Source organism: Lagenorhynchus albirostris, chromosome 5, assembly GCF_949774975.1.
Source record: "Lagenorhynchus albirostris chromosome 5, mLagAlb1.1, whole genome shotgun sequence".
NCBI classification, from domain to species: domain Eukaryota; kingdom Metazoa; phylum Chordata; class Mammalia; order Artiodactyla; family Delphinidae; genus Lagenorhynchus; species Lagenorhynchus albirostris.
The window spans coordinates 35127222-35141086 of record NC_083099.1 but is presented as its reverse complement, the minus strand read 5'-3'; the positions used below and the strand labels follow the sequence as shown (position 1 = coordinate 35141086).

General features: G+C 40.4%; 1 protein-coding gene across 1 annotated transcript in view; it reads right to left on the bottom strand.

The window, feature by feature from the left end:
- The window catches only part of CPNE4 (copine 4), a 576520-nt gene that overhangs the window by 136482 nt on the left and 426173 nt on the right, over positions 1 to 13865 (bottom strand). The window contains exons 6-7 of the mRNA XM_060149187.1: positions 11111 to 11194; positions 8036 to 8125 (exon numbers count right to left, since the gene is read on the bottom strand). Of these exons, the coding sequence (XP_060005170.1) occupies positions 8036 to 8125; positions 11111 to 11194 (174 nt within the window). The remainder of the gene's footprint in view (positions 1 to 8035; positions 8126 to 11110; positions 11195 to 13865) is intronic.

Genomic DNA, 13865 nt, shown 5'->3' with positions numbered 1-13865 from the left:
AGAGCACTTTTCTGACCTGCCGGGAATCCAACTTTGGGGTGTCAGGAGGGAGCTTGTGAACATGCTGTTTTAAATCACCCAGGAAGCACTACAGAAGAAGGGAGGGCATGAAGAATGAGCAAGATATTAGGTGGGTAAAAATGCCATTTATGGTTGCTTTAGACTTGTGTCCGGGCCTCCTCTCAATCCTCATGGCCTCCTGAGTTTCATCACCTCTGCTTTGATTTTGGGGACTTGCTTCTCCTTCTTTTCTGCTATTTCCTTCTCCTGGTTCTGTCTTGCTTGTGTCCACCCCACTAAGACCTCAGCTAATAACCTGGGCCTCTCTCCAGAATAAGGCCTGGGGGCAAGTTGATACAGAAGCAACTGGTCCTCCTCACCCTAGATCCCTCTTCAAGGCAAGTGGCTTCTATCAATTATCCTCAGAGGATGTCCGATAAACTCTAGGGGAAAGTCTCCAAGTTACCTGTGCAGTTTGAGCACCAGAGAAAGGGACAGGAAATGACCTCAAGGTGCTTACATGGTATTTGTCTTGATTGTTCTGGCATGACCTTTCCCCCAGTACTAGGCACAATTAGGGTGTTAATAATACTTGCTGGTGGTCCCTTCTCCTCTTTCTTTCTAAGATCCCCATCTGGAAGAATCTATTCTGAATACCAGCACTGTCTCCTAACAAATATGTACTGGGTATTAATAATGTGTTGATAAAAATCAAAGGAAATTATTAATACCATATTTCATAGAATCAAAGACGCACATATTTATTTTCTTAACAACCACAAATTGATAGAAAACACTGTGTTATAATTTCATTGAGAGTGTTTTTTCCCCTTTAGTGGTATGGTGAAGAGTTGATAGTTTCTCAGACTTTATGAAATATGTTACATAGAGACAAGTCTTCTTTCTGTTAAATGTTTGAATGATGATAAGCATTTTGGTTGAGTGAGAGTAATGGGATAAATCATCCTTTATCAGGATGATTTATTTTCTAAGAATACAACAAAATAGAGGCAGTACGATTCAACAAAAAGCATGAAATTTGACATTTGACTGCATGGGGTTTTGAGCCTCAGTTTCTTCATCTGTAAAATGAACACAATGGAATCTACCTCACAGTATGGTTAGAAGTAAATGAAGTTGTGATTTTGATAAGGACTCTAATATGCCATAGAAATCATGGATAATTTCATTCAATAGCTAAATATTAAATACATTTCATTAAGTAGCTACTATTAAATATTAAATATATATTCCATTAAATAGCTAACATTAAATATTAAATATATGTCATTAAACAGCTAGTATTAAATATTAAATATTAAATACATATATTTCTTTAAATAGTTAATATTAAATGTAACCCTAAATCTACTTAGGAAGTAATGCAATGTCTTTTACATAGTTCAGAAGACATTTCAGCTTGTTGCAGGGTTGTCTCTTGAGTTACCGAGAAAGAATCCTCTCTGAATCCTACCATAGGTACTTAAGGCTCAGTAGATGTGGCTGAGAAAACTCTAAGCCTCTGACACCTTCACAATTACTTTAAAAAATTAACCTCTGTCAGAATTAATGGAGAAACACCAGAGCATTTTCCATCATACTGGTGAATAAGACCAGAGGATGCCCTCCATCTCTACTACTATTTAACATTGTGTTGGGAGCACTGGTACACACAAATAAAGAAAAGAAATAAGGAGAACGACTAGTTAAGTAAGTAGGGGCAAAACTATCTCTATTTCCATATGATCTATATTTTAAAAACTCCAAAAAATTAACAGAAAATTAGTATAAACAATAATAAAATTTAATCAAATAGTTATTTAAGAAAACAATTCAATAGCTTTTATGTATACAAACAATAGTTGTTAGAAGGTGTAATGGAAGAGAAAGAAAGAAACAAACAAACTAGGCATAAACTTAAAAACAAACATTCCAAACCTCTAAGAGGAACAGTAAGTGCTCCTGCAAACACAAAAGGAGACTTGAATGAACTGAAAGACGAGCCATGTTCTGGGCTGGAAAGACAATATTAGAAGAGATTTCTGCAAGAGGGAAGAGATATAGGAACATATGTATATGTATAACTGATTCACTTTGTTATAAAGCAGAAACTAACACACCATTGTAAAGCAATTATACTCCAATAAAGATGTAAAAAATAAAAAAGAAGAGATTTCCTTTGCAATCTCAATAAAAATACTATCAGTGTTTTTTTTATTCTGGTACTAGTTGCTTATAAAGCTTAATGGAAAGAACAACAAGCAAAATATCCAAGCAGACCTGAAGACCCTTAAAAATACAAAGAATACAGAAGTGAGAGAGGCTGGTTCTATCAGGTATTAAAATGTGCTACAAAATGATTACCTGTAAGGGAAGAGAGTAAAAACTAGAGAAACAGGAATGGGAGCTAAACTTTTCTGAATATACTTTGTTTTGTAGTTTTGCCTTTAGAATCATGTAAACATTTTATATAATTATAAGACAAAATTAAACTTGAAAAAATAAATTCTAAATGCTGAAAGCAAAATGAAACAAAGGAACCCAACCGTTCTATGGGTTAGAGCTTCAACTATAGAGAGGAATTGTCTCTAGACTTTAAAGTATGAGTTAGCATCTATAGAGAGATACATATCTTACAGAAAAAAAGAATTTCAAAATTTCAGAATTCATGAATTAAAAAAATTCATACCAGAAAGCAAAGAAACTATTAAGAACTCAAGAGCCAACTTGAAGTGGTTTTAACTGGTTAAACAAGGGACGATACAAGATTTCAAAGGAATAATTATAACTGAAATAGATTGAAACACTGGGATATATTTAAAAATCCATGAATTCTTAATAATAGTGAGGGACCCCATTAGTCACCTATGAAGGATGCTAGAGAAGTAACTTGTTATTCTGAAAATTGTTTGAAAAAAAGAAAGAATAAAGCATTTTCCAGCCTTTCTTGCACAAATCACACCTCAGGGAACCAAACAGCTGTTAAAGGGAGCTCTTCTTTATAGAAGAACTCTAAATAACAGATAAAGAAGGAATAATAGAATTAGAAAATTACCATTTTGGAAATTCTAATGAAATAATGAATCTAGGCAATGCTCCTCAATAACTTTTAAGACCATAAAAGAGCACCATCCCTTGTAAAACGTTCTTGCTACAAAACAGCCACTGAATCTGATCAAGTCCCAACTAGCTGTTTACAGGGAACACAGAGTGGGGGAAATGTGACAGAACAAACCAGCCTGATTTCTTCAAGTAAAAGAAGTTTCTTCAAGTTTCTTTAATTAAATTGCAAGGAAAAAGAAAAAAAAAAGAGGGAGAGAGAACTAACAGATTGAAAGAGACTTCAGAGACATTTCAGTCAAATGCAATGCTTGGACCTTGTTTAGATTCCAATTTGAAAAAAAAACTATTAAGTAAATTAGATGGTCACATATGAATAGTGGCAGAACATTTGCTGGCATTAAGGAAGCTTAGATAATATTCTAGGTATAGAAATAGGTTTGTGGTTATGTTTATAGAAAGATTCCTTGTCCTTTAGAGATACATATTGCAGTATTTTCAGATGAAATGGTATGGTGTTTGGGAGAGGACCCCATAGGGACTTACATTGGCCCCAGGCCCTTTTGCCTTCATGGACCCCCTCTCACCATAACAGATTTTGGGGATCCTAAAAATGTTATTGTTTTCTGATGTGAGAAAAAAATGGAAACATTTTATTCAACCTTACGATTTCATTTTTCCTTCTGACTTTAAAAGAAATTAAAACGTTCTTGTAGGTTCTTAAAAGTTTCATGTGTTCTGGCACTACGCTTGCTTTACCTAATGAATGAGTGAGCCCTGGTCTGAGATTGGCTTCAAAACGATCTAGTGGTAGTTGGGGGGGGCGGGGTGACAGAAAATGGGTATTGGGAGTATAGATGAAATAAAATTGGCCACAAGTTAATAATGGTTGAGGCTGTGTGATGGGTGTGGGGAGGGGGGTGGGTTATCATAACCCACTACTTTTATGGATGTTTAAAATTTTTCATAATAAATAAATTAAAGCATCAATTTCTGAAAAGTACTTATTTGAATGCTTTTAAAAAATTTTTCCCATAAAGGAGGAAAAAAATAAATAAAACCAAAAGAAAAACCTGGTTTTATTTAAACTTGGTGCTAGTGTGGACCCTTGAATAAAAGAGATTTAAAGATATCAAGTCTCGGGGCTTCCCTGGTGGCGCAGTGGTTGAGACTCTGCCTGCTAATGCAGGGGACACGGGTTCGAGCCCTGGTCTGGGAGGATCCCACATGCCGCGGAGTAACTAGGCCCGTGAGCCACAACTACTGAGCCTGCACGTCTGGAGCCTGTGCTCCGCAACAATAGAGGCCGCGACAGTGAGAGGCCTGCACACCACGATGAAGAGTGGCCCCCGCTTGCCACAACTAGAGATAGCCCTCGTACAGAAACGAAGACCCAACACACAGCAAAAATGAATTAATTAATTAATAAACTCCTACCCTCAACATCTTCTTAAAAAAAATATATATATATATCAAGTCTCATTTGGGACAAAGACCTCATTATTAGAGTTTTGCCAAGACTGAGAATCTAAATGGACAGAGGGTTTTAAAATGTCTTCTTTTCTGGTCTTTTTTTTTTTTTTTTTTTGATGTGGACCATTTTTAAAGTCTTTATTGAATTTGTTACAATATTGCTTTTGTTTTATGTTTTGTTTTTTTGGCCGTGAGCCATGTGGGATCTTAGCTCCCTGACCAGGGATAAAACCCACACCCCCTGCATTGGAAGGCAGATCCTTAACCACTGGACCACCTGGGAAGTCCCCAAATTTTTTAATTTAAAAGTTCACTTTCTGGGTTTTTTTGGTGGTGAGGAGTTGCTGCCTGCCAATATGGTACCATTTTATTTCAAAGAAAGCTGAATGGGAACAACATTATGAGCATTTCTCAGTGGCCTTTGTGATGAAATAATCAATACAAATAAAGGGCAATACAGGAAGTCTCTCCAGCTTTTCAGAAAAGCTGCTTTTGGTGATTGTGAGCAGGTGAGTGATGATATTGGGTTTGTCACCTAGTGAGCTCAGCACACCTGTGTGGGGGGATTCCCCCTTCCCCCACACTGCACCCGCCAGTGACGCGCTGCTGACCTCTTAGCACCTCCCTGCTCCTCTGTCCATTCACTCCAGAAACAGTTACTGAGTATCTGCTCTGTGCCGAGTGCTGGGCTGGATGCCTGGATACACAGGGGAAAAAACATGGTTCTCACCCTGAAGGGGCAAACTGGGAAGAAAGAGTCACCTGCTGGGGAAAGAGATGGAAACGGAAATGTTCCAAACAAGTGAAGTATCTCTATGAGGTGGGTACAGAGGGCTAGAGGGCACCCATAGAAGCTAAAGAGATCAGGGAAGGTTTCTGGAAGTGGAGGGATATTGGAGAGACCTGAAGGAAAGTAGCAAATGATGATAATCCAAGAAAAGCAGAAGAATGAAGAAGGCATCAGGCAGAGAGAGGCATGTGCCAAGCCCTGAAGGCTTGGAGAGGGCAGGGTGGGTATGAGTGCTGGGCAGAGAAAAGGTGGTGGAGGGGAGGCTGGGTGGTGGAAAGTGGTGGGGGGCACTGAGCCGCGGAAGGACTGTAATGAAGGAGCAAATATCTGTACCAGGAGTTCTCAGTGTGGACTGGGACCAGCAGCATTAGCGTCACTCAGGAATTGTAGAATGCAAATTCTCAGGCTCACTCCAGACCCACCTAATCAGAAACCCTGGGGATAACACCTAACAATCTGCATTTTAACAAGCCTTCTAGGTGATTCTGATGCATTGGTCTAAATGATTTTACCCTCCAGGGGACATTTCATAATGTCTGAATACACTTTTGGCTGTAAGACTGATGGGGGTGAAGTATTACTACAAGTGTTTAGTAGCCTGGGATGCTGCTAAACATCCTACAATGCACAGGACAGGTCCCCACAACAAAGTCCAAATGTCAATGGTACAGCTGTTGAGAAATCCTGATCCTCCCTTTCTCTGTCTCTCTCTCCTTCCTTCCTTCATTCCTTTCCTTTTCCTTCCTCCCTCTCTCCCTCTCTCTCTTTCTCTCTCTCTCCTTTATTCCCACTTGTCCTCTACAGACAGCAGAGCACTCAAAAGGCCACAAAATGCTCCTTTTCTGCATTTTAATTTATTCAGTTACAGATAACCCTCCCCTTTTATCTGATAACTCACCATGACTAAGTTGACCTATGGCTAATGTAGGCATTATCTTATTTCTGCCCCAAAGGGTCCATTTATCTCCCCGGGACTGGGATGGGGTGGCTCAGAGTATAGGTGACAATCCCCAACCCAGGACTGAAGCCGTAGGTCTTGGCAACTGTGAATATGAGCTTATACATGAGGCCCAAACAGCCAGGAGTCCTGATTTTGGCATGAAAGACAATTCCAGTGGGAGTGGAGGCTCCCACAGGAGATATTAGGGACAACTCTGAGCAGCTCCTCCAGACCACAGAAGTAAGCATGTCCACAGATAGTACAAAGTCCAAACAAAATGGTTTTAAACAAAGATGTAAAGTCACATTAAGAGTTTGGGACTAACCAATGGATAGGATTCTAAACTGATGGATGACATTGACAAATGCAAATAATTATATCCATTAGAAGAAGGTTTACAGGGCAAAAAGAGTGAGGAAAGTGTAAAGTTACAAAGACAAACATTGGCAGTGCCCATCTAACACTTTCCAGGGGAGTCGGTGCCCCCAACATGAATGTTTAGTCTGCCTAACAGACATATAATCCCATTTGGGTGGTAGGTGTCCCAGGCTTTTAAGGTCTCAAGCCATTAACCACCTCCATTATCCAGATTCCCTGGCTCTGCTTTTAGGCTGTCACACAACCTTCTGAAAACTGTCTTCCCCATGGTTTGCCCACATGGAGAAAATGCTCTGGTAAAGCTGATATGAATGTTGAGTCTGCTTGAGGGTCATGTTTCTCACTGAACATGAACCTGTTGGCCTTTTGATTTATAGCTCTGGCCTCTATTGAATTTACTCAGTCGTCCTGAGTTGGTAGAGTCACCTCTGGGACACTGACAACATGGAGCTTCTGGACTTCCAAAGGTAGAGAGAGGGCCAGACAAGGGACCATAAGGAATGACTCTGGGAGTCTGCTTCAGGCACTTAGCCTATTGTCCTCCTTTGATCGTCCTGACTTTTATAATGAGTCTTTTCTTCCAACTTCTACATTCCCATGATACTCAAAAAGCCTGTGTGGTAGACTGAAAAAAGTGGCCACCATACTCTGCAGCTCCTCCCGCCAAGAGGTAGAGTCCATGTTCTATTTCCTCATCCCTGAATCTGGGATGGCTGTGTGACTGGCCAATAGAACGCAGAGGAAGTGACCTCATGTGAGTCTGAGACTGGGCCTCGAGACGTGCATGTTTTGTCCTGGCTCTTTTGGACCCTAAGGTTGCTGAGTGTGTAAGTCAAGCTAGTCTGCTGATCGATGAGAGACAAATGGCCCCGCCACCCTGATCATTCCAGATGACAGCCAGACAAACTCCAGAAGCAGAGGTGTCCTGCTCAGGTACAGCTGACTGCAAATACATGAGGAAGTCCATGCAAGACCAAGAAAAGAGCCTCCTAGATGAACTCAACTTGACAATGTACAGAATCATAAGCTAAATAAATGGCTATTGTTTTAAGCATTAAATTTTGGAGTAGTCTGTCATGCAGCGGTAGATAACTGATAACAACAGTATTTGTGTTTTTAATAACTCCCAAATATACCCTGAACTTATTGCCACAGTTTCTCTCCTAGAGGCCATGGGATTTGCCACTTAACGTAACATGATTGAGATTTATCTCATGTTATCTCAGGAGCTTCAATGGCTCCAGCAGAAAGGAGAGCCCTTGTTTCTTCCATCAAGATGCTAAGAGATTTGGGTAAATGATACAGAAGATTTTGGGTTTGCCAACATTCACTTGAAGAGAAAGAGGAGGGGTAAATATGTAAAATTACATTTCTCAGACAGACAGATTTCTGACCTTCAGCCGGCGGTCGGGATCTCCACTGCATAGAGAATTTACTGATACTTTGAATGATTTCCAGGCTGGGCTTAAGTTATTCATCACAACCTGAGGAAAAAAAGAGAGGAGTGGTGGGTGGGAGAGTAAGTGCTTGACATTTTCACATTTCAACATAAAAACTGCTTGAGAGACACTGTGGTGCTTATGATAAGGACAATTGTCTGGAAAAGGTGCCTTAATGAAAACTTGGAGTAGTAAACCTTTCAAGGGTGCCCACTAGGTGGATCGTTATGGGCAGAACTCTTGCGGTCACTGGCCTGGCTGTTATTTCATGAATAATGACAATAATATTGTCCAGTATGTGGATGCTGGAGAAGACCCCTTCTATATCAAAAGGGGTTGGGATTAAGGAGATGGGCTGCCTCTGCCTCTGATAAAGTATCGCCAGTTCTGTAGGACTGTCAGTCCTATGGCATAAATTCTCTTCTAATGAGGTCAGCATACGTAAAGCCTATTGGTGTGTGTGTGGGGTGTGTGGCAGGACAATTCTGCTGCTGAAGAACTGAGCAGTCTTTGGTGACCTGTGACCTTGGTTAGATCAGATTGCAAGTCAGAAGAAAAGTTTCTAGAAGATAAATCCCAGGAATACATTTATACTAGGTATGCTCGGAAGGCATAACAGGGCAGATCTTCAGGATCACAAACTAAGACTGCAATATTGTGAAACCCTTTTAAAAGCAGTTTACTAATCATGAACTTGGCTAAATCCTGCCTGAGAGTCTATTCGAGTCAAGTCTTATTCTGCCATCAGATGATTCAGTAATTCAATTTGGTTTAGCGTATGAGTATTTGCTCTGTGCCTAAGATTGTACTGTGTACTCTAGGGCAGGGGCTACCAAAGTGTGGTTCCTGGACCAGCAGGAACTTGTTAAAAATGCAAATGTCTAGATTCCACCGAGACCTACTGACAGAAACTCTCGAGGTGGGCCGTTAGGTGATTCTGATGCATGATATTTGAGAACCACTGCTCTAGGGGACATACAAACGAAGTTAAATGGAGTTCTGTCATATTGACTTTTCTTCCTATGAAGTTTTTAGTTAGCAGAGCCTTAGAATTGTAAAAAAATTAATTCTCTATCTACATAACAATTATTTTATAAGTGATTCCCTCTTCTCCTGAATTCCTTAATATAATGATGAATTATTGATTATACTGTAGGCTCATTATTACATTTCCTTTAATGCATTAAAAAGTAGAAAAATAATGTTCCTATGTGACTGCTTTTTGCTCTCATTCGCTGAATGAGCAAAGTGATAGAGAGAAGAAAAGTTAGATAAAATTGTTTTGGTTAATTTAAATTTCTCACCCTTGTATAGAAATACTAAAAAGTGAAGATGTTTCATTACAACAGTTTCATAAAACTCAATAGCAGATCAAAATTTCAACTAGAAATTTCCGCTGAAATTAAAATCTCTGTGTGTGTGTGTATGCACACACACACATGTGCTTACCCAGAAAGAAAGGTATTGCCTGGTATTTTTTTTGTATCTATTGAGTAAGAAAGAGGAAAAATCAATGTTATGTTGATTGACTCATTGGAAAACTTCACAATCACAATTCTTATGAGATTCCAGGAGCCCCTCACAATGGGGTATGGGGAAGAGTTAGAGAGGAACAGGGGAATTTACCTCTTCTTGGAGGGATGCCGTCAGGAGTGAAGAAGAAGTCTAACAATATGCCATCCCTCTTCTTTCTCCCTGCACATTCAAGTCCCCGTGCACTGGCTCGAGAAAAGTCATGAATGGGTACGACTTCTGATTCTCCCCAACATTTAGTTACTTCTCCTGAGAGAACTTTGTCCCACCAAAGGAATCTTTATGTGGGAAAAAGTTCTATTTGGTGATGGTGATGGGGTGCCACTCAGGGAAACCATCCCAGTTGCATGTGAAACTATTCCCCAGGGAATAGTTTGTGACTGTCCAAAGAATCACATTATACTATCACAGGGAGTGGACATAACTATCAATATTCAACTCCATTCATGTATTCATTCTTTAGTAGACACACTTTATTAAATGCTAACCATGTACCAGATGACATCCACAGAACTAGCCCGTCCAAGACTATTTGATTCTTGTTTACCTTAAATATGACATGAAAAGTTCCCCTAATGCTACCTGCAACTCTGCTACTTCAGGAAAAAGGAAGTGGATTTCCAGTGTAGGGTATGGGAACACAGCACCCCACTATCATCCTGAGAGAGTCATAAGAGTTCCTTCTTCCTTTACCCCACACTGGAAGCACATTTTTCTCTCAGCTCCAAGCCATTCCTCCTTATCAATGCACTTCTCACCCCCACACAGTCTCTCTTGAACTGGCTTGTATATAAAATAAAATAAAAAGTGGAGACTAGGGTTGGTTGTTAAGTGGGTGTGTGGTGGTGGGTAGTGGGGGTGGGATAGTGAAGGATAAGATTCAGAGTCACGTGGAGAGAATGTAGGAGGGTGAGAGGGAGATGCAGCCAGACCAAATGCCTGCTGATACAGGACAGCCATTCGTACGACAGATCTGACATCAGTCCCGTGTATGGACTTTCCCTGGGGAGGCACATTGGCTTCTCAAATTGCAGCAAAGCTCAGGGTCAAACTCAATTCAAACCTCAGCTCTACCCCTTGCTCACTGGGAAGGTGACTTGACCTCCTCAAAGTTCAGTTTCTTCAGCTGTAAAATGGGGTAATAATAATCATGTCAATGCATAGTTGTGAGAAGTAAATAAAATGATGCATATGAGATCAGTCAGTCAAATGCTTGGTACCTAGTCATGTTTATTAAATATTAGCTAGTATTCATCTTTTTATTATTAATAAGTTGCTGGCTTTCTGCATTAAAGGTCAATAATGGAAAATCTGGGTGAGAAAGGGTCTCCTTTTATAACACCCACATTGAGAATAAAGAGCCCTGTTAAGGACTGGGAAGACTTCAGGTCTTGAGGTTTAGCTACAGACATTAAGAAAGGGAAGGGGTTTCTCAAAACAGGTCAGTGTTTCATCTTAAAGAGACGAGATGGCACAGCTGAAGACGGCTCTTCTCACCTCAGTTCGGTGCACAAGCTGCTGAGTTGCATCATCATTCATTCGAAAAATTTCCAGAAATGGGTCAGACTTACTGAAGAAATCCTACAATAAATAAGCAGAAATGAGTTGCTTCCCTACCCCCTGCACAAACACATTTGATCCAGCCCTGGATAAAATACCCCTGAATTTGACCCTTCCTTGCTTTATTCTTCCTCCCTGAGACCCACCTTTGGCTAGAATGAGCTGTATCTTAACGCCGAGTCCTTTGAGAAGTAAGGATTGGTTGACTGAAATCCCAAGTAGTCTTCAAAGATCCACCCAAATGCTGGTTCTCTAAGAAGCAGTGTATCTGCTGTCTTAAACATGTTAATTCTAGTTATTGTAAAGTCTATGTCTGATGACTACAGTATCTGGATCACTGTGGGTCTGTTTTTATTATGTTTCTCCACTCTGCCTCTTGTTATGCTTGTTAATTGTTGATTAAATACTAGACACTGTGTAAAAAAAATTATAAAGGCTATAGATGAGTCTTCAGCTTCTGGCAAGCAATTAGAATGGGAGCAGTCACCTGAATCCAATTAGGATTGAGCTCTTTAGAGCCTGGTTTCTTCAAAAGTCTTTAAAGGCCCGACCTATTTCTGATTCCTTTATTCCTTGGGTATAATCCTTAAATGGCTCTCACTCAAAAACTCACTGTTTATGAGGACTGTTTCTTCTTGACAAGCCCTCAAGGCTCATTTCTGTTTGTGAGACTCTGAAAGACTCTGTTTACTTCCATAATCTCTTGGTTCTATAGTTATTGGTTCAGTTTCTGTCTATGCTGCTACTTGCTAATTAGTGAATGCCTTGAGGGGATAAGTCACTCCAAGGGTTGGGCTGCTTCCCTTCTCTACAACTAACCCAAGCTCTCCCTGAAGTCCTGAACTCCAGTTTTACTTCCCCAACTCCATGATACTATTAAAAGCACTGCTCAGTTTCTCTGTTTCTTAGTAGCTATTTTCTGCTAGGCTTCCCAGCTTCTCTATCCCTGGGTTTTATGAATCAGCCTTATGGAATTGCCTTAAGTGGAAAATCTGCATAGAATGTCTGAATCACCTCAGTGGATTTCTCTTCTCTCCAATTTCTCTGACCCTGAATCTTGACTGCCTTAAGACCCTCAAACAGATGTCTCTTGTATCTTGTCCAGTGTTTATAGTTGTTTTCAGTGGTAGAGTAATGTAAAACAAACAGGCACTTTAATACTGGAAGCAGACCTGTCCATATCCTTCTTTTAAACTTGGCTTTTTACACTGATAGATTATAAACTCTCAGACAGGAGTAATTATATCTTATTTTCCTTTATATTTCTACCATAGCACATCTTCCATAGCATCTAGCTTTTAGTGGCACACAGTGTTTACTGAATGTATGAATAAACACATAAATGGATGAGCGAATGACAAGAAAACCAGGTACAGAATAGGAGGCTATCTCAGCAACAGCTTTGGTCATCACATTCTTACTATGTATTTCACTAGGTAATTCCCTGCCCCAGAAATCTAGGCAGCAGCAAAGCAGAATAAAGTCTATAGCCATCCTAGTCTTTAGCTCGACAAAATACTCTCAGGGGATATGCTGATCATGGAGCCCTTATGCTTGATATTAAGATACAAGGAAGGAGAAAACCTTTTCTCATCCCTCCAAAGGGCCATAAACATAACAAAGGGTTAAGTATTAATGAATGAATGAATGAATGAATAACAGAGAAGAGGGAAATCAATGGATTTTGACTGCATAATATGGTTGTGAGGAGGATGTTTCTAGGTAGGGAATGGTGTGAGTGAAGGTGTAAAAGAGTAAACATGGAAAGGACACACCAAGTAGCTGAATTACCCTGCAGCCTCAGGATGTGTAGGGGAGGAATCTGAGGCAGTACTGGTGGAGGTGGCTCCATGAGGTGAAGGGCCTTAAATGCACATCTGGTGTTTGCACTTACCTGAGAGGCAGTTGGGAGCCACTGAAGGATTTTGACCAGGAAAAAATAACATGGTTGGCTCTGTAGTGAAAACTTTGTAGAATACCTTAGAAGGAGGAGGGAGATGGGGATATCTGTCTTCCCTTTGGCTGTCCTCCCTACCCAACCAGGATCAAACACCCAGAGTCTGAAAAATACCCCTCTGCCCTATTTCTGAAGGTGCCTGATTGACAACACAGAGTTTGTCAGTAAGTCTGCCCTGCAAAACTTGTCTCTCCACAAAAATGGCCCCTGCTTTCCTCCCAGACACACTTCTATCTGATTGTTACCACTATGTGTAGCTGAGCGGAATTTTATGGGGCCTCCCCAGGACAGGCACTTCACCCATATCCTCTGCTTTAGCTTCTCTCTGAAGTACCCAGATAACAGTATTTGAGGCACATTTCCTGAGTTGTTTTACAGATGTGAAAACCTCCCACTAAATGGAAGATGTTAACTACTTGATGACCTGGAGCCTCCTGGAGCCTAAGGATTCATAATGTTAACCCCTGTGACACCACCCTGTTACCTCTCCATCAGCCAGTCAGAGAATTGTGCATGAGCTGATTACATACCCTGCAACCCCTTCTCTCCCCAGGCATTTAAAAAATGCTTTGTGGAGGGAATTCCCTGGTGTTGCAGTGGTTAGGGTTCTGAACTTTCACCACCTTTCACTGGAGAGGGTGCGGGTTCAATCCCTGGTCAGGAAACTAAGATCCTGAAAGTCAAATGATGTGGCCAAAAAAAAAAGCTTTGCTGAATTTTAGAGCATAAGCCACC